Source organism: Miniopterus schreibersii (assembly GCF_964146895.1).
Source record: "Miniopterus schreibersii genome assembly, chromosome: 5".
Taxonomy (NCBI): Eukaryota; Metazoa; Chordata; class Mammalia; order Chiroptera; family Miniopteridae; genus Miniopterus; species Miniopterus schreibersii.
In genome coordinates, this window is record NC_138106.1 from 54657432 (window position 1) to 54684143 (window position 26712).

At 37.0% G+C, this 26712-nt stretch overlaps 1 protein-coding gene across 2 annotated transcripts in view; it reads right to left on the reverse strand.

Annotated features, from left to right (window-relative positions):
• The window catches only part of GRAMD1C (GRAM domain containing 1C), a 70981-nt gene that overhangs the window by 6916 nt on the left and 37353 nt on the right, over positions 1-26712 (reverse strand). For both annotated transcript variants that reach the window (XM_081138787.1, XM_081138788.1), the window contains 10 exons: positions 25119-25237; positions 22029-22161; positions 17985-18147; positions 11057-11194; positions 7518-7636; positions 5438-5580; positions 4554-4657; positions 3040-3216; positions 1652-1709; positions 5-115 (listed from right to left, as the gene is read on the reverse strand). In XM_081138787.1, the coding sequence (XP_080994913.1) occupies positions 5-115; positions 1652-1709; positions 3040-3216; positions 4554-4657; positions 5438-5580; positions 7518-7636; positions 11057-11194; positions 17985-18147; positions 22029-22161; positions 25119-25237 (1265 nt within the window). The remainder of the gene's footprint in view (positions 1-4; positions 116-1651; positions 1710-3039; positions 3217-4553; positions 4658-5437; positions 5581-7517; positions 7637-11056; positions 11195-17984; positions 18148-22028; positions 22162-25118; positions 25238-26712) is intronic.

Genomic DNA, 26712 nt, shown 5'->3' on the forward strand with positions numbered 1-26712 from the left:
TTACTTTAAAGATTTCTCTTCTTGGAGGTGGAGACGGTAAAAGGACTGAGCAGCATATTCTATCTTTGACAGCTTCAGAAACAGTGTCACATTCAACAAAACTAGCAACAGCAAGCTGGGCAGAGCAAAGCATACCTGGTTAATCCACTCTTATCCAGACCTAGAGCACTGCTGATGCAGAATACACATGCAAAACCCTCAAAGATGTGTATTATCCATCCAGTGTTGATATGTGACCTCCAGCTTAGACCTCTACCAGGCAAGCTTTCAATATCCCTTTTTGGGTGCTTTTTTGGCTTAAGCAGTTAAAAACCCATAATGCTGTACTTCAAACAGAAAATGAAGATCAATATGGACTAATCTTAGGTAGATCGTGCTGTACCTGTGATTCCCAGTTGAAGCCAAAGAAATTTTTTAAAATGACCATTCAGCAAAAATTTCTTCAGGTTCAACTTGGACAAAGAAAGTATGAAATCCCAAATGTATGTTAATAGTATATATAAAATGTTACATGCTAAATGGTCTTACTCTGTTGGTTCTCACAGCAGCCTTTCAAGTGAATGGGTATATTTCTTATTACACATAAATGCAAATATATAGGTAGCATCATATCTCATTTTTTTCCTGTTAAAATACTGACTTGCCCTTAAAAATACACATTATTCCCCTTTATCCATCCAAAAGAGGATATTTTTAAAAATGAAAACTAATGTAGTAGCAAGTAAGTCAAATCTATGACATTATTATGGCTCTGAAATGGTATATAGATGAACATTTCAACATTTGAGTATAAACTTTCTCCAAAGTAATGCAGAAGACTGCTGATAATATTTACTATTCAAAATTGTCATAGCAAACCAACTTAATAAGAATATGAAAACCTTTTTATAAAACTCAAAGACACAACATTTTCAATGTTCTGAAATCTGTAATTAGAAAAAAAAGCTGATACAAGAACTTCATTCCAAAAAAATTCCAGAGCATATCACCCAGTCAGAACCAATTCAATGGAATGGAATGGACTACCTCAAGATTCACATATAGCCATGTAGATAACAGCAGTCTCAGCATGACTGGCTAAATGGATTCCTATAGACTACTATGAGATTCAGGCTAATTGCCACAGTATTTCTCTTCATGTGATCCTCAGATCACTTTCATCAGAATAACCTGCACCGTGTTTTAAAATACTGATTCCTGATCCCTACCCAAGACCTACTGGCACAATCTCTGGAATTGGGGCCGAGAAATTTGCATTTTAGCAAGTGATTCTTATGCACAGTAAAGGGTAAGGCTACTGGTCTAATCAAAAAGTAAAATAGCATTATTGGGATTTCACTAGTCTGCATATATAAATATTCACTTTATGGAACATCCCATAAAAACCTAGGATAAAAGAAATTAGTCATATCAGTTTAAAAAATAAAAACATTTCTTGAATGTGTACCTGGTATTCCCTCAAATTTAATAATTCTTCTGAAAATCAATACATCAAAAACTATCAGACTAAAGAATATATAAGTACTGTTTTTGGAGGCCCAAACTGGTCAAAAAGTGGCAAGTTCTACACAATAACATACAAATTCTTTCAAATCCTTTTGGAAACTGTTAAAAGTAAAAACACAAGCTAAATAAGCATTCAAATACTTACAAAATACTCATCACCACAATAAGAGCGGTGTTATAGCTTTCCATTTCTTTTTTCTTTCCTACAGATCACACAAAAAAAGGCTGCATTAAAATCAGGATTATGATTACAACCAATAAAATTTTAATTTCATTTGAAAAGAACTAGGAAAGAAATTTTTTTAATTATTTATAAAGACAAAGTGATTTACGGTGAATTCCCTGCACCTTTTTAAGGTTTCTGATATCCTGAGTAATATGAAACAAATCTACAAAAATAAAACTTACATCAGTCCTTCAAATTTGGCTATTTTACAAATTAATTTACATCATGTATGATCTCTAGCTAAGTTCCATTTCTGCAAACAATATTTGAGGTAGGTTTATGTATAATAACTCCCTCCTTAAAAAAATTTTTTTAAAGTCTTCACCCGTTCTCTACTGCCCATACATTTAAATTCCGAAATTAGAGCCATTAGCTTAAACATATTTGCACTAAGAAATAAGAAGGCCAACGGAGGGGGAGGCAGGGGTGGGTGGATGTGGGCAAAAAGTGGGGGAAAGGAGGACACCTGCAATAATGTCAAGATTAAAAAGTTGAATTTTGAAAAAAGCCTTAGAATGTGATAATGTAGAAGAATGAGAAGGTATTACAGCTTTATAGTTCTGAGAGGGAGGGAATAACAGTTGGTGGAGGCAGGATGCCTTCAAAATTGAGAGTGAGGATAATAAAAGTCAAATTTCATCTTTGCAGTTTTGCTGGACTGGCCCTGACAGTACATAAAGATTAAAAACATAATCAGCTCAGTGGTTAGAGGGTTGGCCCACACACCAAAGGGTCTTGGGTTCAATTCCCAGGCAAGGGCACATACCTAGGTGGCAGATTCAATCCCCGGGCTGGGTCGGGGCACCTGTGGGAGACCACCAATCGATGTGTCTCTCTCACGTAGATGTTTCTCTCTCTCTTTCGCCCTCTCTCCCTCCCTCCTTCCACTCTCTCTAAAAAAAAAAAATCCTCAGGTGAGGATTAACAACAAAAAAAACAAAAATATGCTGTATAGTCATTGTAGTACATTCAAGGGTAGAAACTAAATGTCTGTAAATGCTAGGCAGGAAATTAATGAGCGAAGTGTCCAGCAGCGGGAAAAATCATGGGGACTGGTGACCTGGGGGTGTGGTCTATGGGGCAGTTACTATTAAGCCCCACCTGACTGCTGCTATGAAAGGATTTGGGTCCAGGGCTGTCAGATCTGAGTTTTTACACAAAAACATCCCATTTTAAAAATACCACATGGCCCAATCAAATACTTCTATTGGCCATACGCCTGCCATTTTGCAACTGCTCAACAGCCATATTCTGCTTCATATAAGTAAACTAAAATCTTTCATCTCTGTTTACCACATAACAGCTACCTGCAGTATCCCCTTTGGCATCTAAACCCCCATTTCCAGAAGAACGCTGAGAAGAAAGTTTAGGAACTGTTTCTGCTGTGCGGTTGAATGTTCGCCTTCTCCTTCGCAGGCCACTAGGTTTTCCAGGGTCTTCAATGGACTGACTTAACATAGATTCTTCCATTAACAAGTCTGATTCTAGGAAGGAAAAAAAATCTTTAAGTGTTGGAGAAAGCTTCTCAACTGTAAGATACAGGAGTTCTGGTGGTTTTGTGTTCCGTTTGTATTTTCAAGCCTTGGAAACTTTCTCTAACAATTACTTAGGTTCTTATGGCCTAGATTCAAACCTTACTCTTAATGAAAAGTTTTGGAGAGTACAGTGATCCCATAATAAGGCTTCATTATTCTAGGAAGAATGAACTGTATTAATAAATGATGGGATCATCAGAGCAAATTTGCCATGTGCTACATTAAATATTAATGTAATGATTTCAGTTATAGAAACAACAGGCCACCCACTTATATTAGATCATTAGAAAGATTTCCAAGATAGATTAAGGAACTTGATGGTCAATTTCAAAGGAAGGAGTAGCATATAATAGTTCTAATTCACAATAAAAGTTTGCAGGGGGAAAAAAAGGAAGCCCTAATAAAAAAAATCTGCAAACAACCTAAAAACCTCATTTTTGTCAATTGTTTCAACCAGATTTTTTCATTGGAAGCTCATTATCCAGTGGCCAAACTAATTTTTGAGTTTCATTTTCTTTGCTCCTGATTAAGAGTTTATAATGAAATAACCAAAGAGAGAAAAGCAAGGAAATAAAATAACAATCTACAGGATGATAAATTACCTGAGTTGACTGACCACCAGCTTTTCTTTAACTAAAATTAATTATGCTCATTTAGGTATATATTTTTTCTCATGTATATTTTAAGGACTATCCAAACAGAACTACTGTATTACTTCCCCCAGTCCAGTACCCACCTCCACAAAATTCATACAGGCACACGATACCATTGCTTAGGGGCCTGCATAAACCCAGAAAAGCTGCATGGGTGAGGCAGGTGCGGGCTGAGGACTGGCCAGCTGTTAGCAAGCACAGGTGCATATTTATGATCCAGAGCATGTAGGCCCTCACTGCAGCTGGCTTCCTTGGCTCCCTGCAGTCAGGCAAGTGTGACATCTCCTAACTGGGATCTTGGGCAAATCATTTAACCTCTTTCTCTGTGTTTCAGTATTTCTTGTTCAGTAAAATGGAATAAATAAAAAAATAGTACCTACCTCACAGGGCTGTAATGAATTGATATTCATAAAGCACACAGAACAATGCCTGGCTTACAGTAAGAATTACAGAAGTGTTTGTTAGACCAATGAAAATTAAGTGTGAAATTCCACGTGGGGTAGTCATAACCACACTTCAGTAGTCATTACATCATCATCTACCAGTTTCTCTTATGAATACAGATGAATAATTAGTCCGTTTTGTTAATAAATGCTATCTTTACAAACTAGATAAATTAAGACATTTACGAACCAAGCTGTTTGAAATAGTCCTCCAGTGAACTCCAGGAATTCTTCTCAATTACAGATCTGATAATGGCCCAGGGTTGTTTTCTATATTTCAAATCTGTGGAAACTCTAATAGCATAAGGATAATATTTAAAGGACAGAATTCAGTTATATCAACATTGCAATTAAATATAAAATTGTATTCAGTGGGAAGCCAAAAGGATTCAAAGTCATTTACATTATAAAAGGAAATTTGTTCCCTGATAATGACTTCTTTCAAAAATTACTGTGTGCTCCTAATAACTTCATCAAATTTTCCTTCTAGATACTTGGCATTTTATTTCTTTCTCTAGTCCTTAATTTTCTTTACTTAAATAGCAGAAAAGGCTCAAAATAAATTCTAAATTTTCTAAATGCCTTGCATAAAAATCTCCAGTGGTCATAAATTATTTGAAAATAACTACATTAACTACTAGGCCGAGCATATGATGGCCCATCACTAACTTGAAAACACCAACATTTCTTATTTCCCATTGTAACAGAGTCCTTTACTACTCACCACATGCTCCTCAAGAACTCCCAGCCCCTGGCCATTAAACAGGGTCTGGTGACTAGTTCTGGCCACTGGACTGTGAGCACAATCCTACAGCTCTCTCCTCCTCTAGCAACTGAAACAACACATATATTGGATTGTGTAGCTCCAGGATTTCAAAGCCTTCATGGGCTTGGGCCTTGAGGGAGGGGCCCCATCTCTCTGCTGACCAATGGTGGACGTGTAATTTGAACAAAAAATAAAGCTTTGTTGTGTAAAGCTACCACTGAGATCTAAGGATTACTAACTACTATGTTACCAGAGCATAATCTAGCCTACCTGTCCTGACTAGAGCACACTCATCTACAGTAGCTCACCTCAGCCGGCACTTCTGCTTTGAAGATGGGATGATGTAGTATCTGTTCAGGGTATAGAAGTAGTCATGGTAGGGAACATCATGCGTCAGCACTTCTGAATCTACCAAGTAAAACTGTGCTTCCCGACTTTCTTTATACAGTGTCTGCCAAAATAAGATAATTTTTTTGCATGTACATGTTTAATATATCAAATTCCTTGCCCATTCAGAACATATATATTAGAATTCCCTCTCAGAAGTTACAAAAGACATGGGAAGCCTATGTACAAAGCCAGAAGAGTCTCCACGCTGGCTGTGCTGTCTATGAACTGAGAAGAAGGAACTTGCAGAAATGGTATTCGCTGCCTCTCTGTCATTTCATAGTATAATTATTTTTCTTTCTTTTAGGCATGAGGAGGAGAAAGCAATCATATAATCCCTTCTGTGTGTTATTAGTTTATAAAGAATTTCAAATGTTAGGAAACAATTCAAAAATCGCTGAACAAATGAAGGACCCCACCCCAAAATTCATCAAAGTTTCATAAAACCACCCTTCACCAAAAAAGTGAAGGAAGCAGGCAACCAAACAAAACACTGCTTTTCCTAAAGAGGATTTGAAGTGGTTGCTGGCCAAACCTTTCTCATGGTAATCATACCTTTTATACCTATCCTCTAAGGTTATCAAAGAATCTCATGCCAAAATACCAAACTTTTCTTATCGTCTGAAAGCTTCTTATTATTATTTTATTTTTGTTTAAAATATTACAGATGTCCCTTTTTCTCCCCATGACCCATTCCACCCTGTCCCCCTCCCTCCCTAGATCCCTTCCCCACCATTGTCTGTGCCCTTGGGTTGTGCATATATGCATATAAATTCTTTGGTTACTCTCTCCCCTTCCACCCACCTGCCCTCCTCCATCCCTCTGACATTCATCAGTCTCATCTATGCTTCCATGTCATTGAATCTATTCTGTTCATCAGTTTCAAACATCACATGATCTCACATGTGGAATCTAAAGAAGTTAATAAACTGAAAAGCTTTTGAAAAAAAATTAAGTCCTTTTTAACACTGATAAACAAAACTATAATAGCATAATTAGTTCAGATGTTAACAGATGTTTTCAAACTATTTGCACAACAGATACACTATACTTCAACAGAAATTGGCCAAACACAAACTCCCATATAAACTGCCGCACTGGCACAGAGGAGGGTGTTAAATATCTTATCACCTCTTCCCCATAAGTCACAGCAGCCATCTAGTTATTTGACCCCTAACCCTTGACATGATTCTGCAAAGCAAATTCCAACAGCATTTTTATTTTTTTATTATTATTTTAATCCTCACCTGAGGACATGCTGAGAGAGAGACAGAGAGAGAGACAGAGAGAGAAACATCGATGTGAGACAGAAACATCAATTGGTTGCCTCCCATATGCACCCTGACCAGGGATGGAACCCACAACCCAGGCATGTGTCCTGACCGGGAATCAAACTGGCAACTCTTTGGTGCACAGGACAACACTCAACCAACTGAGCCACTCCAGCCAACCCAATAGTGTTCTTTTTAAAACTATTATTTTTAAAAAAGGTTCAAACATACACAAGAGCAGAAATGAACTATAATGAACCCTCATAAGCTCATCAACCAGCTTCAACATTAGCTCCTGCCTAGTCTGTTTCATTTGTACCCCATTCCCACAATCCTCCCCCATCCTCTGCCCTGCTAGATTACTTGTAAAGGACATCCCAGAAATCAATAGCATTTCATCCATAAACACGAAAGTGTATCTCTTTATAAATTCTTCAGTATGTCTCTTTAAAAGACAAATATTCTTTTCTTTAAAATATAGCTACAATACCATTACACACACAAAAAAAAATTAATTCCTTTAATCTCATGAATACCTTTTTTACAGTAGGTTTGTTTGAATTAGGATTGGGTTGATACAGTTGGTATGCCTCTTAAGTCTCTTTTAACCTGTAACAGTTTCTCTTCCCTTTTTTTCTTGCCATTTATTTGTTGAAACTGTTTTGTAAATTGGTGCCTGGGACAGACATCTTCTCTCTTCCCAAAAGCATGATTCTTCTGGAATACTGACCTGCTTCTCAGTGGCAGCAGTGCATTTCCCAGTGAGCGGATTATTAAGAATTATAGTGTAGGTCATGGTTCTCAGTTGATCACCTCCAGGTTCCACACTCCAAGGAGTAGATACTACATCTAATCACAGCAAACATAAAATGAGTTAGTTCCAGAAATTTGAAGGGTATGACTGGAAATGGAATCAAAGAGGTAGTTTTTGAATTATTTAAATTTTAATTTTTGACCAGTCCAAAAGTAAAATTAGTTAGGCAGTCTTCTTGTATGTGACATATACCCCATCTCTGACCTATTTACTTCTAAATTGTTGTCTATTAATACACTTTTCACTTTTCTTTAGGAGATAAAAGTAAAAGTCAGTTCATCTGTAGGCTTCTTTTTAAAGTCCCCAGTACCTACAAAGAGAAGTAACAGCACCAGCTTTATCAAACAGAGACCGAACAACACATCAGCATTCCCATCATTGAGGACAAAGCCTTGAAAGACATTTGTCATTATGCAACAATGTGGCCTCGATCCCAACTTGTGCAGAAATCGTGTCAATGAGACATCATGTAATGTTAATGGCTTATCTGCTGAAATCTTTAATTAAGGAGGGGATGATGGAATATAAATTACTATGTAACCTATATAGATAGCACAAGCTATAGGATAATGTCTCTGTATTTATAGCAAGACCTTGGTCAAAATTCTCTTCTATATTCTTAGCAACAACACAGTGATTAAAAGCACACTTTGAACAAAAATATATCTTTAGAACATGGCAATATACAGCAAATATCACCCTATAAGCCAAAGACTAGGAAAGTATAGGTAACAGCATCATGGACTCGATTCCAAGACCTGACTCAATCATCTGATGCTGTTAGCCGCATGGACTTGGGCAATTATGTCCAGCTGCTATTCATCAACATCCTAAAATATATAGGAGCCTTTATCTCACCCATTACCTATCATTAAAGGAATGAAGCCAGGCATTATGATCTATCCAATTTTACTCCATTTCTTTCATATAGGTAGGCCTAGGGATTTACCGAGGGATCCTGAAGCTGCCTTTTGAGTATATGGAAAAATCTTACAACTAAATTTAAAAAGCAACATCACAAACCATGTAATGTATCATCCAGAATTTGCTATACAAATTATTTACATGAAAAACATAAAATTCTAAAATACTATTCAAAGGTTACTTTGGTTATATGTCAGCCTGTTTCAGAAAAATTATGCAAATAATCCATTGTGAATCAGCAATAGAATTTAAAGATATTGTTGAATTCTGCTGTTAAAACTGCACACTGTTCAGCAAAGCAGCCATCATCAAGGATAAAAGAAAAGTGCCTTCCACTTGTATTTTCACCAATGTTACCAACAAGCCTACTGAATATCATGTGCCATAACGTCATCTAATTAACAACTTTTAAAGTTTTAAAATTGGTGAATCTTCACACCCATTAGGATGGCTATTATCATAAAAAAATGAAAATAACAAGTTGGCAAGGATGTGGAGAAACTGGAACCTTCATGCATTGCTGGTGGGAATGTAAAATGATGTCGCCACTATAGAAAACAGTATGGCAGTTCCTCAGAAAGTTAAATAACAGAATTACCTGTATGACTCAGCAATTCCACTTTTAGATATATACCCAAAGGGAGGGACAGCAAGGACTCAAACAGGTATTTGTACATCAGTGTTCACAGCAGCATCATTCACAATAACCAAAAAGTGAAAACAACTCAAAACTCCACCAATGTATGAATGGATAAACAAAATGCGATACATACATACAATGGAATATTATTCAGCCTTAAAAAGAAATGAAATTCTGACACATGCTAAAACTTGGATAAACCTTGAAGACATTATGGTAAGTGAAATAAGCCAGTCACAAAGGGACAAATATAGTATGATTCCACTTAATTTGACTAGAGTAGTCAAATTAAAAGACAGACAGTAGACAGTGACCATCAGGAGTTGGGAGGAGGGGATATGGGTAGTTATGGTTTGGGAAGATGAAAAAGTCCTGGAGCTGGATGGTGGTGATAGCTGCACAACGATGTGAGTGTACTTAATACCACTAAATCATATACTTTAAAATGGTTAAAATGGTATGTCTTATCTTCTATACATTTTATCACAATAAAAACAATGGTGAATCTAGGTAATAGGTATATGCATTTTATTACATTATTCATGCAACTTTTCTGAAGATTTACATTTTTTCAAAGTTAAAAACTTGAAAAGACAAAACTGAACTTTGAAATACAGAAGCAGTCATACAACTGTAAACAAATTAAAAGAATACCTATTTAAGAGCTCCTTAATTAAAAAAATAATAATAGATCTAATTGTAAACATTTTAGTGCTGAATTAGATTAAATCTACAAATAATTGACTGAAATATTTTCCTTAAATTCATAATATTTTTTAAAAGCAGCCTTTGAAACCCATTATCAAGAAGTCTAACTGATGACCATGTAACAAGTTCAGAAAACTGCATAATGGTATACAATCATAAGCACATTCTCTCTCTTGGAGAAAGCCTTCCGAGTAATGCTAGGTCTAAATAGCAATATGCCTATAACTGTTTAGATTTAGAATTAGCCAGAAGCCTATGCTTCCCAAAGCCACCTACAACACCAGATAGCACATATATTCAACCATACTGAAGCCAGTTGTGATATCAGACACTAATGCAGTTGTGATTCAAAAAACAAATTTCATTTAGGAATAACATGCTAGCTCCTCGTGGACCTTTTCAACCATAAACTAGTGCAGTATCAACAAGCTTCATCTCAGAAAAGGAAGAGAAATAATGTATCCAACTCTTCAGAAATATCACGTACTCCAGGTAGACATGAATAGCAAGAAAACAAAATAGATTCAGAACAGACATAATAAAAGATTTTTTTAAACTCTGAAATTCTTAATATAATCACAAGACTAATAGCTATCAGTTAGAAAGCTCTTTGCTACTCTCCTATGAATAATAAACCATTATTCTTTGTACCCAGTACAGTGGATATTTGGGCTTGAGTTTGGGGGCATTATAAGTGATGATGCTATGAATAACAGTACACGTCCTTCAGAGCACACAGGTACCCATTGCTGAAGGATATATGCCAGGGGGTAGAATTGCTGAGCCAGAGACAATGCATAGGATAAGCTGTAGTACATTCTGCCAAACCATACTGTAAAGTGATTGTACCAATTTACACTCTACCAGCATCCAGCTGTTCCACAATGCACCCCTTAAAATGGGTTCAAGCCAAATGAACTGCTACATCAATAAATAAATGAAGTTTTAGTTTTCAAAGGGTCTGAACTGAATCGTAGGTAGGATCTGACTAACTGGACAACTATATTGTTTACATGTGAATTTAACCAAAACACTTAAATACTAGTTTATATATCACCCAGTAAAATCAGAACCTGTCTAATTCCCCACCCTTCTGACAACATAAATGAATTTATATAGGTCAACTCCCTAAAGATAATAAATCCTCCCAAATTTGTCATTAGATAAGAACACAAGAACCAACCTATTATATTTCTAGAATTGGCAAATCTCTGCATAAAGCGTGAGCTGGTGAACAGCAATTCAAACATTTTCTCAGCACTGATGTGAAAAACACGGTTGATGTAAAGTCTTCCATGAAGATCTTTCTCAGGAATATTTTCTGGGGGAGAAAAAACAAACACAGACCCAAAAGAGAAGAAAAGAAACCAAGAAAAGGTCATTTCAATGTTTTGTTTTATATGTTTGTTTTTGGTACAAAATAGTTTTTAAATGTGATTACAGTGATCAGCACATTCAGGGCACTAGTAAAACTCTAAATTGGTGCTATATACATATAAACAATGTGTAACTATACATAAAAGTATATAGTTAATTAAACTATAATGAGCAATATTTCCGTTGTCAATATCCAAAAGATAGAGAAATATTTAATTTGAAGGATATCAAACTCTCATAATGTATCGCTCAAAAGAATATTTCCAGGGTGACAAGGGCAAGACTGAGATGCACAGAGTGGTATCTACCACAGCACTTAGCAGGACCTGTTCCTGAATGCTAAAGCACTCCGTAAACAGGAAGTCACGAATCGGTTTAATGATTTCAGGACTGGGGTTACTTGTTATTTCAAGGATTATGCTCCATCAATACAGAATGGAAACTGTGACAAAAAGCTCCCCATATTTCAGAAATCAACTCTTAGAATTATCTGTGTAGAGCATCTGTCAATATTACACCATGGGAAGCAGTCCAGGAAAGTAAAAGACTGCTCTAAGAATCAGAAACCTCTTCTAGCTCTGCCTTCATCCCTATTGCTTTTTCTCCTTCATTAAATGATTTCTGTCTCTCTACTTTGCTACAGATGCACAGGTCTTAGAGATATTAAGTAAATATTGATTTGCCTTCTTCCTGTAACAATACTGTATGCAGGAAAAGCTATTCACCGCCAATTTCAAATAATGGCTCCTTCAGCACAGAAATGAATCATGGAAACTAGGCAATTTGCTAAAGTTTTGTGAGGCAACTTCCCAATTAGGCTTGATAAATAGCTTTTCTGACATAGAAGTAATAATATATGTTCACTGTAAAAATAATTCAGATGTTCACAAAGAAATCAAACAAGTACAGCTGATTCTATTGATCCTGCTCATTTCTTCACAGGACTTATCCCAACTTGTAATGATATTTTTGTTGGCTTATTGACTTGTTTATTGTCTCTCTTCTGCATTGAACTCCTAAGTTCCATGTGAGTAGGGATCATGCTGACTTTAAACACCGATGTAAGTTATGTGCTTGGCACACGGTAAGTATTAAATAACTACATTTTTGTTGATGTTAACCCTCACCCGAGGATATTTTTTCCATTGACTTTCAGAGAGAGTGGAAGGGAGGGGGGGGGGGGAGGGAGACAGAGAATCATCAATGTGAGAGAGACACATCGATTGGTTGCCTCCTACACACACCCAGTTTAACTGGAGCCCAGATAGGGAAAGCCGGGAATCTGCTGTGACTGGCTTCTTTTTTAATGCTCTTACTCTACAACAGGCAGTTTAGGTCCCACCAAGAGTGGGAATATCCCTTCTCAGGGATATTTCTGTACTTCCCGAAGTGGGTTCTGGGCTTCCAGCTGCTGAACAAAATGCTAAGCAGTGCATTTTAATCTGTTAAACCATATTACTAACTTAAAACTTCAATATGTAATAATTCACAGAAAAAGCCAAGGACAGAACCTGCAACCCAGGTACATACCCTCAATCAGAAATCGAACCCGAGGCCTCTTGGTCCAAGGGCCGACACTCCAACCACTAAGCCAAATCGGCCAAGACTAAATAACTACTTTTGATTAAATAACTGGTTATTGAAAACACTAAAAATATCTATTTTTATTTATAGAACTTTGAGTTTGCAACCATACCTTTTAACGTTTTATTTCTAAGTAATTTTAGACGTGCAATTAACTAAACTAGGCTTCAATCCTTCCCCCCTGAGTAACGTCCTTTACTGCACTAGGATCCAACCCAAAATACCATGTTGCACTTAGTTGTTGTATCTCATTAGTCTCCTCTGATCTATGACAATCCCTCCTTATTTCCTGTTTTTTCTTTAATGGCCTTAACACATTTGAAGAGCACTGGTCTGATATGTTATAGAATGTCACTCAATCTGGGTTCATCTGAGGTTTGTTTCGTGATTAGACCGGGGTTGTGGATTTGGGGGAAGAACACCACAGAGGAGAAGTGCCCTTCACATCTAACTTGGGGTACACACGTCAACATGATTTTCGATGATGCTAACCTTGATCACTTGGTTCAGGTGGTGTCTGGCAGGTTTCTCCATGCAGAGTTCCTATTCTCCCCCTTCCATATTCTACTTGTTAGAAATGAGTCACTAAGTTCAGCCCATACTCAAGGACAGGAGAATTAAGCTCCACCTCCTGGAAGGAGGAGATCCACACACATTATTTGGAGCTCAGTGAGGAAGAATTGTGCATTCTCCTTCATTATGTATTTATTCAGTCACTGTATCAGTATGAACTCAGGAATAGTTATTTTATTCTCTGGGTTATAATCCAGTACTATAATTACTTATTTTGTTGCTCAAACTTTTTCATTTGGCCATCAGGAGCTCTTTCAGGTAGACTCCTGTGTCCTTTCGTCAAGCCTCCCATTTATTTTAAGTTCTTTATTTTCTGGCATTACAAGACCCTCCAGGCTCATTTTGTATATTCCCCATCCCAGCCCTAGAACTGAGAGCCCTGGAACTATAATTTTTCAAAAGTAAATTTCTTGTTCACATTTAAGAAGAAAACAAATCCCACTCATGTAAGTATTTCAGTATAAATTTTCATATTTCATTTAAACTCTCTGAGTTAAACTGTTCTGTACTATAACTGATAAAAATAGAGTATGTGGTATCACTAAAGGAAATTAACAATAATACCTTTTTGTATGTAAATTTGTTCAAAGAAATAAGGACATGAAATAAACTATTTCTACCTGGGATTATTTATGTATGAAATTCATGATATTTTAAAGCCTCCTATCCAGGTAACATCACCAATAGCATTGCTGTAGCATATTAGGCTAGCAGCTGGTATTTAAATGGGGAAAGGAACACTGCTCAACATAGTAGCAGGTTACCATTTCCAACAAAGAAGAAATACCATTTCAAACATATCAGTTTGAAAGTGGCCAATGGAAATGGTGGGAAAAGTGAGACAGATAACTCTGAAAAGGACATGGACATGAATAAAACTGAAACATATATTGACAGTGTTTAGAAGGTGCATGAAAAATGTACTAGGTATTTAAGAAAAGCAGATGATTTACAGTTTAACTGAGTGACTGAGAGCACAGTTTGTTATATCTTCTTCCATTTTCTAAAAACTGGTGACCTGCTGTTTTCTTGACTCAGATTGAGGGCTTTCTTTACACCTGAAAAACCATGTTAAATTTGAGAGTGTTGTTCAAAAACCTGACTCAGGTAACAGTGTCAGGGTTACCTCTTTAGCTGCTTCCCTGATAAACTATTTCGCGGCTTTTTCGCTGGCTTTCCCCAGACATCTACTTGTCCTCACCTTTATTAATTAACAAGCACCATCTGATATCTGATTCCTGTTTCTCTTTGCATGGTGTTGCCTCTAATCCATCTTGTTCTGTCAGCTGTAGATCATAGATTCCAGTTTTGCTATTTTTATGCACTCCTCCCCCCACTTAATCTTTGCCTTAGTTTCCATTCTTAGCATAAGTCACTTTGGTTAGGGAACTCAAAGCTATACTAAACTAAATTTAACTTCTATCATGACACAGCCCAGGTGTCTCAGGCCATGAGCTAGTTAGTTTGTCAGCTTCCACTGAAGGCTCTACCGCCTAGGGCAAATGGTTCACAGACTACCCATGGCATGACAGAGTGGGGCAGGTGGAAGAAGTAAATCCTGAGAACAACAGAAATATTAGATCCTTGAAAACACAACCATAATTTCCTGGTACTTGTTTGTGGATGTGGATACATTGTGTCAGCTCATCTTCATTTGCCAGGAAACTCCCAGCATCTTCTCAGATGCTCTGAACTCCTCCCCAAAAGTTGGCAAATAGTGAACTGAGGAAAGTCTATCAGTAACAACCCTCTGGACTAAAGAAAAAAAGTTTTGTAGCTTTTTCTGTGAATTATTACATATTGAAGTTTTAAGTTAGTAATATGGTTTAACAGATTAAAATGCACTGCTTAGCATTTTGTTCAGCAGCTGGAAGCCCAGAACCCACTTCGGGAAGTACAGAAATATCCCTGAAAAGGGTACCCTTCACTCTTGTTGGGACCTAAACTGCCTGTTGTAGAGTAAGAGCATTAAAAAAGAAGCCAGTCACAGCAGATTCCCGGCTTTCCCTATCTGGGCTCCAGTTAAACTCCACACAGAGGGGACTGTGCAGGAAGTTATCTCAGGCCCCTCCATGAGGTAGTTCATGATGCTCTGCTTTGTTGATTTACATGGGTCTAGAAGGAGTCTCTGTCAAGTTTACATGGTTCTAGAAGGAGTCTATCAAAATAGCCCAGTACCTCCCTCCACGGATTATAGGCTGCATGTGGTAAAAAAGAAATCCTCTCATATTCTCACTCAACCTGCTCACAATAGTAGATCAAAAAACTATCATTTTGCCTGGCCGGGCATGGCTCAGCGGTTGAGCATCTACCTGTGATCCAGGCGATCAGGGTTCGATTCCTGGTCAGGGCACATGCCCGGGTTGCAGGTTCTATCAATGACTCTCTCATCATTGATGTTTCTATCTCTCTCTCTCCCTCTCCTTTCCTCTCTCTGAAATCAATAAAGATATATTTTAAAAAACAACAACAAACTATCATTTTAAATAAAGTGAGGCTTGGTTTAAAGTAATCTACCTAGCTCCCTCTAAATCCCCACACGTTTCCAAATTTCTTGGGATAGTTTACTCTTTTGACCTTTCCCATTGTCTCCCTAGTTCATGGACTTCCAGCGTCTTCATAATCTCACAACTTTAAGAAACAAAAAAATAGGCTCATTATAAAACCCACTTAATATGTTTGATAAGCCCCAGATTTTGGAATCTGCTTAGGGAAAGCAATAGAAGGACTTGATTAGTTATCAAATGACAACCTAATTTTTAAAAAGTCATTCCATACACCTTAAAGAAAACCTGCACAGACAGAAGGCTGAGTGTTGTATGGAAGGTCTTACTGCTGAAAGCCCAATGGTATCTTTACAGGGGAGCCAGCAAGGAGCAAAATGTAATCGGGGCTCACATGCAATACAGCAACTATGCCACTGTTATTCTTTCTTTATTTCTAGATATGAACACAGCTTATATGAGCATAATGTTATCCTTTATGTGACCTATCATTAATGTTAATTTTATAGGAACTCAATACGGAAACTACTTTTGAGGCACTATTGTCATATAATAGGTGAGAAAGAGATGGAAAGAATCCTTGTTTTGGTGTCACTTACCTATCTGGCCACTGGGTGCCAGAGTAGATCTTCCTAAAGTCAGAGATTCAGCCAGGCAGGGGATAACTAATTCATACCTGCTGTCTACCAAAGCATGAATGGTGAGAACACCAGGAGTCTAGTCGTTTACGGGGCTCACTCCATTTAAAATACTTCCTCTCAACAATCTTTTCAAAAGAACTCAACAACTGTCTTCTTAACGCAGCCTGTGACTTCTAGGAAATAGTGGGTTTTTATTTAGCATGGAGTTAGTTTTATTAAGGACACTTTAGGGTTCCCAAACTAAGGTCTAACCTGATTCGGATTGGGTTTTCATGGACTTGTCTTGGTTCAGTTGAATTTGGATTTGATTTTAGATTTGGAATTGATTTGGATTGGATTTAGATTTGACTGGGATTTCATTTGGATTTTCATGGATCTGTTTCACATGCTAGTAAAAGATTTCAGGGGTTCTCAAACCAGGTCTAACCTGAACAGCAACTAGACTAGCACGTACATCATGTCCTACAGATCCAAACTACTGTAATGTCCCCAGTACTATTCTGTGCGAGCACTGCTCATGGGAAAGTAGGTATGGAAAAAACCCAGACATTGTTCCCATTCTTGATCTTGAAAGTTGTCTCTACCCAGAATCTTTCCCATTGTCTCCCTACTCTGCTGGCTTCAATGTAGTAATCTTACAGTTTAAAAAAAAAATTTCCTTAAAATAAGTATGACAACCCCAGATCATTACTAACTTAGAGAAAGTACTAACTTAGAGAAAGTAGAGAGAACATAATTTGCTATAGCTCCTTTAAGCAACTGCTTTTTTAAAATACTTATTTACTTACTTACTTACTTACTTATTTATTTTGGGGGGGAGTTAATCCTCACTTGAGGATATTTTTTCTATTGATTTTTAGAACGAGTGGGAGGGAGAGAGAGAAACATCGATATGAGAAAGACACATAGATTGGTTACCTCCCACACACGCCTCGACCGGGTCCAGGGAGCGAACCTGCAAGCCAGGTACGTGCCTTTGACCTGGAGTCGAACCAGTGACTGTTCAGCGCAAGGGCCAACACTCTAACCACTGGGCAACACTGGCCAGGGCTCCTTTTAATTTTTATTCTCTACCTTCACATCGCTCTCTCTTATTTTTGGTGGTTAAAAGAAAGTATAATTATAATGTAACAGATTTTTATCAGCATTTGCTTTTCCATTGCTGCTCCATCTCCATTGATGTAAGGCTTGGAATTTAAAAAGCTAAATGTGATGGAGATTTTCAAATTCCAGGCTTCTGGAAAGTGGAGACGAAGTGAGATTTAGCAGCCTCTTCCCCCTACATTGTATTAACTTTCACCCTTTTTTGGTTCTTTATAGAGTGAGACTGTATCTAATGCAACTAAATTCTCAATCTGCACACAACTATTATAAAGATTAACATTAAAAGACATAACTAAAATTTTATTAAAATTTATAAGAAATTCTTTACCTTCATCAACAGAATCTGAAGTGCTGCTTTTGTCCAGAGAAAGATACTCATTTTTATTCAAGTCCAGTGACTTTGATGGCATTCTACTTAACCTCTTCTCTGAAGTTAGTGAAGGGCTCTTTTTGACCTGTTTCTCACTTTGGGCTTCCTCTTTCCCTAACTCCTAAAAGGAAAACAATCCAGTTTTTTTTAAAAAAACAAAAAAAAATAAAAAACAGATTATAGGCTTAGATTTTACAGTGAGATTTTTAATAATAAAGACACTTTGAAATACTGCTCTTTGAAAATGTGTTTGTTATGTTTGCATCTCATTTCCAATTCAGTGCATAAAACACTGGTAAATAATATATATCATTCTAAAGTTATCTTCTTAAACAGTAATGAACAATAAACTTACGAAGAACATCATATAAAAAACTCACAGAGAGTTAACATCATGTGACCCACCTAAGCAGACGGGAAGGGGACAGAGGACACAGTAATGGAACACTTGGTTCGCTGGGGTGGGCGAGGGAGAGAAGCGAGACCCAGTCAGTTTCCCCAGACAATATCCGCCCATCATCTTAAAGAAGAAAACTCACCCACCTCTCAAGACCAGTAACTAAAGGGGAAAGAGAAAGAAAATAGATAAAAGTCACATAAGAGTACAGAGGGGGAGAGAGGATTAAAAGGGAAATTAATTTCACTGAAAACTCATAACACAGTTGTCTTTGCTGTTAAGGGACTAAGGGACCTGGCATTAAAATATATTCAACACATGATGCTATCTATACTTTCTGGGAATAGTTTAATCAAGATATGTCATTTCTCAGGCTGGAAGTATATGGAAATGCCAAGGGGACTTGGAAGGGAGAAGAGAGAAAAAAAGGAGAGAATGGAATTAAGCATATTTGTAATGCTATGCACTCAATTAAAAAAAAAAAAAAAAGATACTTGTAGGTGAATGTGGTCTAAAGATATAAATTTCCAGTTATAAATAAATGTCATGGGAATGTACTGTACAGCATGGTCAATAATACTGTGCTGCATATTTGAAAGTGGCTAAGAGAGCAGATCTTAAAAGTTATCATCACAATAAAAAAAAGTTGCAGAAATGGTAGTATGTGTAGTGATACATGTTAGCTGAACTTATTGTGGTGATCATTTTGCAATATATGCAAACATCAAACCATTATGTTGTATACATGAAACTAATATAATGTTATATGGAAATTATATCTCCATTAAAAAAACACTGAGATACTTATAAAAAAAATTAAAATTAAAATTAAAAAAAGATATGTCATTTCTTTAAAAATTTTAATATTAGCAATTACAGCATGAATGCTATTGCTATGTTAGTATTCAAGTAGAACAGCATTATAATTAGGCTTATAGAACAGTATAAAAAAAATAAACTATATAGCAAAGTACTTTCTTGCACTGTCTGTGTGTAAGCAGGTGAAAGAGAGCAAAACACATAGACACAATCCTTACACTTCCTGCCCATGAGATCTTTGAGCAGCACTGAGCAGCAGAAGCACCAGGGCGGGCACAGGTTTCCATTGGCCACTCAGAAAGCAGAATAACAACTGGGACCCATGACACAATTTATTAAAGGATTAGACTAATTAGACTATCCTAGTCAGGGGACTGATTCTTCAAGCAGAGGTCACTGCTAAAATCAAGGCTTGATTTATTTGGGAGTTCCGCACTGCAAAGCAACATGCTTATTTAGCTGACCCAGGGTGTCTGTAACAAATGCTAAGTAGAGTAAATTTCCACACATATTTCTTCTGTTGTTACTAATTAGGATACAGCTCCTATTATAAAGAATATAAATAGATGCTTCTAGGAAAAGTAACAGTCACTATCTTTGAATGGTTAGCATCTGTACAGTTTTAATGTCTTTGTATAGTTTTCTGATTTCCTGAATTTTTACAGAGTGTTAATTTTGCCCTGGCCTAGTGGCTCAGTTGGCTGGAGCGTCGTCCCACACACCAAAAAGTTGCAGGTTGATTCCCAGTCAGGGCACATATCCAGGTTGCAGGTTCAATCCCCAGTCGGGGCACGTGCAGGAAGCAACTGATCAATGTCTCTTTCTCATATCGATGCTTCTCTCTCTCTCTCTCCTTCTCCCTTCCTCTCTCTTTCTCTCCCCCTTCCTCTCTCTCTAAAATCAATAAAAAGATATCCTTGGGTGAGGATTAAAGGAAAAAGTGTTAATTTTATAATAAGAAAAATCTACTTTCATCTTGGGAAAATGTTATTTCTGACTTTTTGTTATTTCTAATTTTGTTGGAAGTGAAAATGAAATAAAGTGACATGGTATTTGTTGACATCTGAGAATTCCACCATACTGCTGTTGAATGCAAAAGGTAAAAAAGACCGAACTTCTGTATTACTCATATTCCATAACCTGAAAGCTAAACATCAATGAATGTATAATCAATCTTAAAGCATTAAATTATTCCTCTGCATCCCATTCCCTTTCCTTAGAGAAAATACAACTTCCTTTAGGGACAAAACAAGAAGCAAGAACCAACGGGTTAACTATTCCAAGAGCAGGCACAGAAGACACTGTTAAGGAGGGTGTAGGAAAGACTCAAGTAAGGTGAGTAGTTCTGAGAACCCAGTCCTCAAAGTCGGACTTTTGTAGAAGGATGAGGAAACTACAAGAGATCCCCTGTCCTGTTACCTCCCGAAAATTGAGGTGTTTTATCTTCTCACTGAACACACACAAAGAAAGCAGCATCCCAAATCACCTCTCTTGTACCAACAGGAAGTTCCTCAGGGTCTCCAGATGGATCCATTTTGCAAGAAACCCACAACACAAAATCAGACCAAGATAGATACATGATAGATGCCTGAAACAAGTTGATAACATGGTGGGCTTTCACATAAATACAGTCTGTTTCAATGTTTTCCCAACATTTATCCACAGGAGATGCTGGGAGCTCTATGGGAGAAGGCAGAAAAGATCCACTGCTGGCCACACACACATGTGCCTTTGATTATCACATCTTATGGCTACTGAACACTTAATGAGTGCTAGGGACTGTTCAAAGCACTGTCACATATATTCATTCATTCAGTCCTTCTAAGTAGCCCTATGGGATATTATTGTCCTCATCTTCTAGGAGTTGAGAAAACAAAAGCAAAGAAAACAAAACAAAATGAAAGTAATTAAGTTAACTTATTTAAGGTCATACAGCAAGTAGCAGAGGTAGGATTCGAAGCCAATGCACTACTCTAAACCAAGAAATTTGGCTTTAGCCCCAAACTTGCATCCCCAATCAAAGCAAAAGCTCTACAGTAGGTACAATCTTAGCACTCAGAATGTGGTCTCTAAACAATTCACTAAGAGCCATGGCTCATTAGGAAAATGCCTGAAACTAAGTCTGGGACAGAAAGTATACAAAAGATGCCTGGGACATGTTCTTGTACCAGAAAGAAAGGAAGCCATCAGAAATTATGGATCAGTTCAAAAGGACAAAGGAGCCAATTTGAAGGGATTCAGAAGGGACAAGCAGTATTAAAAAAAAAAAAAAAAAAAGACCCCAAATGATAGAAACTCATGGGAAAATCAATGGGTTTATAACAATATTTGAAAAAATAAAGGAACTAACTAACTCTGAAAGCCAGTGATTAACTGGATATGCCTGCTTTTTTAGTAGTCAGCTTAAGAAGCGTCTCCTGTTACTCAAGCATACTGCTCAGGGTTCTCAACCCCCTGCAAAACACACACTACCACACACACCACCTACTCTGGGGAAAATTCTACTAACTATGACTTTCTCCATCTTATTACATTTGTAGTGATGTCTTCCCCCTTATAGACTGGTGCTCTGTCTGGCAGCACTGCACCATATCCAGCTCTGAACAGAGCCGCATACATACATAACCTCTGCTACTTACACACGTAACATTCTTCTCCTAAAATACAGGAGCCGTCTGACATCTTATGTTTTAAACATGTGGTATACTGTAGTTTTATTTGCTCTTATGTTATGGTTGACACATGGCAGCATCAAATATATTTTTAAAAGGGTATCACACACTAACCGCTTTTGGTAGATTTCCATCGGTTGACTCTGTTTCTGAAGCCCGATTAATTGATTCACGGGTAAAACTGATGGACTTGGATGATTTTTCATCTCTCTCCCCACAGTCATCTAGGCTGCTTCTTTCTGGACTTCTGTAAGAAACACATCATTATGAAAATATAAACAAGGTCACTGCCACACAAGTATGTGATGAGTCTCCTCACTGCGGGCTTTTCTGTTTATTATAGAGCACTTTGACAACAAACAGGCTTTTTTTTTTTTTTTTGTAATGTAGCAAATAAGCCTCTACTTATAACACAGCTATCTTCTTAAATGACATGGCTTTATTTCTGAAACTAAGATAATACTCACATGAGATTTTATAAATTTCAGAAACCATTAAAAAAATTAACCAAGTACAAGTGGCTATAACAGCAACTAATGAAATGAATGTTGCTTGTTGAAATTTCAGGTGTGGATAACCACAAAGCTTCAAAAGGTACAGGGTGGATGTTTGAGTTGGATACCAGTCAGCACCAGAAAGCAGTTTAAGATCTCCTTCCTTCTGATTCAGTCCCAGCTGAGATGGCGAATCCTCCCCACAAGTGGCAGCTCCTGATGTCTGACCATGGAGCCCATCAATCAATCCAGGCCCCCTTCTTGATTTTCTTATTCCTAAGAACAAGGTTTAAGGTACGGGTTTCAAATGATCATTGGGACAAGATGACAATAAATGTCCTGGGACCTGCTCTTCCTCTCTCAGGGAGCAAAGAAAAAGGAAAGTATATTACATATAAACGGAGCACAACTGATCTAATTTCCAGTGCTCGACCTTACGGAGAAATTATTACTCCCATGTAATCACTGCAACATATAGACATAAAGCTCTTCTAAAATAAAGTAGCAGCCTGACATCTTAAGTCATATTATCCTGAGGGAGGAACAGAAACGCCAAAGGGCCTTTCAACTCCTTTCTCCTCCATCCAAATAACACTTAGGTCTGCCACCAAGTCACTTTTGTCCAGGAGAATGGTAGGGCTCTGAGGGAACCAAACAAGAAAAATGGCTCCTTGAGACTAGCCCACAGCCTGAGTGTCTGAACTTGAGGACTTTAAGGATGGAGTTGAGATGTGGAGAAATAAAGTAAAAAGGAAGAGGGAGAGTGAAGGAAAGATTGAAAATGAAGAGAAAGCAGATGGCAAAGCTGAGGAAATAAAGGTGTGAGACAGACATGCTTCCTTCAGAGACTGAAGAATGGCAAAAGGCATAGGAGAGAGATGAGGGTCCTGCCACACCTTCCTTAGAAAGCGCACAATACCAAGAAAACAGCAGCTTTTCTGGTGACCTCAAGAACTTGCTCCTTAGAGTGTATAAAGCAACTGGTCAAAAAATGTTTATTCTTCCTTTCTTCAAAGACCAGAAACTTTTTGAGTTGGCAGGAACCTTGGAGATCATCTAGTTTTCTCATCTCATCACAGGTGAAAAAATTGAAGATCAGAAAATCTAAGTGATTGAGGTTGCTCAGCTCTTGGTGGCAGAGTCCAGACTAGAATCCAGATGCCCTTTACCACCATCCAAGGCTCTTTGCATTGTTATTAGTTGCTTTTCTGCCCAACTCCAGTACCTGAAAGAAGCTAATGCACTTGACAATGAGAGCAGTATAATGGAAATTTTTAAGTTTATAGAAAACTAATAAAATATGCATGTGTAACCATGTAAAAAAGACTGTAAAATATTGATGCTTAACTGAAACACTATAAATAGGATCAGCATAACTAGAAGACTAGATAGAGTAAAAATCAAGATTGTTGAAAGATTTCCATTTTAAGATTTATTTGCTATAGAATTTTTAATAAGTTTTATTAAGTTTAATACACATACCATAAAATTCACCCCATTTAAAGTATACAATATAGTTTTTACAGAGTTATGCAACCATTGCCACTATCTAGTTTTATTTTGAAACCTTTCTTTTTTTAAATCCTTACCCAAGGATATTTTTTCCATTGCTTTTTCAGAGAGAGTGGAAGGGAGGGAAGGAGGAAAGGAGGGAGGGAGGGAGAGGGAGAGAAACATCAATGTGAGAGAGACACATCGATTGGCTGCCTCCCACACATGCCCTGACCAGGGCTGGGGATGGAGCCTGCAACTGAGGTACCTGCCCTTGGCTGGAATCAAACCTGAGACCCTTCAGTCTGTGGGCCTATGCTCTAACCACTGAGCAAAACTGGCCAGGGGGGCCACTATCTAACTTTAGAACATTTTCATTACCCCAAATAGAAACCCCATTCTCTCTTCCTTCCAGCCCCTTGCAACTACTAATCTACTTTGTCTCTATGGATTTCATGATTCTAGACTCCATTTCATATAAATGGAATTATACAATATGATCATTTGTGACTGGTTTCTTTCACTTAGCATAATGTTTGCTTTAGAATTTTAATGTATTATCCTAAGTTGTTTTTATTGCTATGACCTCAATTATCATTACACAAAATGCACTTTCACTTGTACAGGTTAATAAAAATGTCCACTCTTCAAATGAATTCCCATCAGTCAAAAATAACCTCTCTCTGAATTTCTTTCTCACACTATCTATTGCTTCTTTTGGCCCTTATCATTTTCAACCTTGTATTATAATTATTTGCATTCCCTAGATTACTATAAGCTCCCTTCACTAATGTACTCTGTATCTGGTGAGCGCCAACTACCTCCCAAGCACTACACTAGAGTATCCTTGAGGAAAAGTTGTAATATCTTTATATTTCTCAAAATACCTACCAGGTAATTTACTTTCCTGTTACCTATTAGCACAGAGATTTCATTAAGTATTTCTCTAGATCCTTCATAAGAAAGCTTACTAAAACCACACTTTAAGCAAATCCTAGGTGACACAGTTACAAAGGCATGTTTCCTTATATGTTTTGTATTTGCTTACCAATTTAGCAAACTATTCACTGTCCTCACCACTCACTCTATTCCACTACAGTGAACAGAGGCAAATTTTACCCAAGGATGAGTAAATAGAAATTCTAAATTAGTAAAGTTTAAAATAATTGTGCTTTGATTAATGATTAAAAAATATTGACATTTCAAAACACTGCTGTACCTTGGCAGCACATTATCTTCAATCGACACAGAAAAGTTTTCCATCTCTTCAGCATTTAAGCCTAGCTCAGCGCCATAGTTCTGCTGGAGCAACTGCCAGAATTCCTGTCTGGTCAAGCTCTAAAATGACAGAAAAATTACACTGAGTATTGGAAAATGTAGATAGTGTAATACAGTGATTCAAACATGAACTCTGAATTCAAAATGACCTGTTGTGCAGCTACCAGATATGACTTTGATAGTTATTTGACCTTTATAGACATCAATTTTCTGTATCTATAAAAATATGGGTTAATGTAACTTATCTGGCAGAGTTGATACTGGGAACAAACAAAATAATCACTTTAAAGTATGTAATATAATAACTACTGTAGATGGAAGGAAAGATGTTTAAAATTTCCTTTTATAAAATAATGTGTTCATGGTCTCTGGCAATTACTAATCTACAATTTAAATTCTTCAATCTGACTAGTCTACCATGACCACTGGATCACCAGAGTTCTAATAATCAAACAGAACCCATCCTCTTAATCCATAATATATCTGAATATTTCAACCATTTTAAAAACCTTACATAGCCTTAAACTTTAAATTATATTTTCCTAAAATATAAAATGCAAGAGGTTGGAATTCAGAATATTTTCTTTGATTTATTTTTAATAAAGTTCAGCTTGTTCTTTCTTTATAGGTATCATATCAGAGTTAAAATTATCTAATACAAAAAACTCACATTACATAGTAAAACAAAAACTAATAGTGTAATAACCAACGGTCTTGTTTCTAGAAACATTACTGATGGTTAATCACAAGGCAGAAGGAGGCAGGATGACACTTGAAGCAACTGTTGGCAAGATTCTTTTTCTCTCATTCGTTCAACAGATATTTACTTAGAACCTATCAAATGTACCACTGCACTAAATGCTGAGGACGATACAACACTCTCAAACAACTTACAGCATAGTTGAAGAAACACAGGAGGCTTTTAAGTAAATTACATATGACAAGCTATAATATTATTATGCACTAAGTACCAGTGGAATCAACATTGTAATAAGAAATACTGCTGTGGGTTAGGGTGATCAGATACGGCTTCCCACTGGAGAAGGGTCTTCAGCTAAGCTGAGAGAAGGACATGACCAGGGGAAATGGAGAAATGAGAAAATTTGGGGAAAGGAAAACCAACATACAAATATAGAACTAATAATACATGAAGAACCTAAGTAATATTTGTTTTGAAGTCAATTAATAGTTTATCAGCAAAACTGGAGTGAAAATTTTAAGTTGGGACATAGTAGGAATAAATATATACAGATTTAATGGGGCCAAAACACACAGATGCCTTGAACTACGTACCCTGACATTCCCTATGACAAACACCACTTCCTTTTTTCTTTTTCCTTGTTTCTTCTCTCTGCCTAGTAGCTATGGTATCTTTGTTACATTACACTTGATGACCTTCATTATATTTCATGGAACTTCAAAGAGATTAAGAACAAAATTTCTGCACTTTAGGCCGCTAGTTCCCTATTTGCCATGCCCAGGCTACTAGGATTCCACAAGAATAGCTGACGAAAATTCAGATAATATTGTCAGTC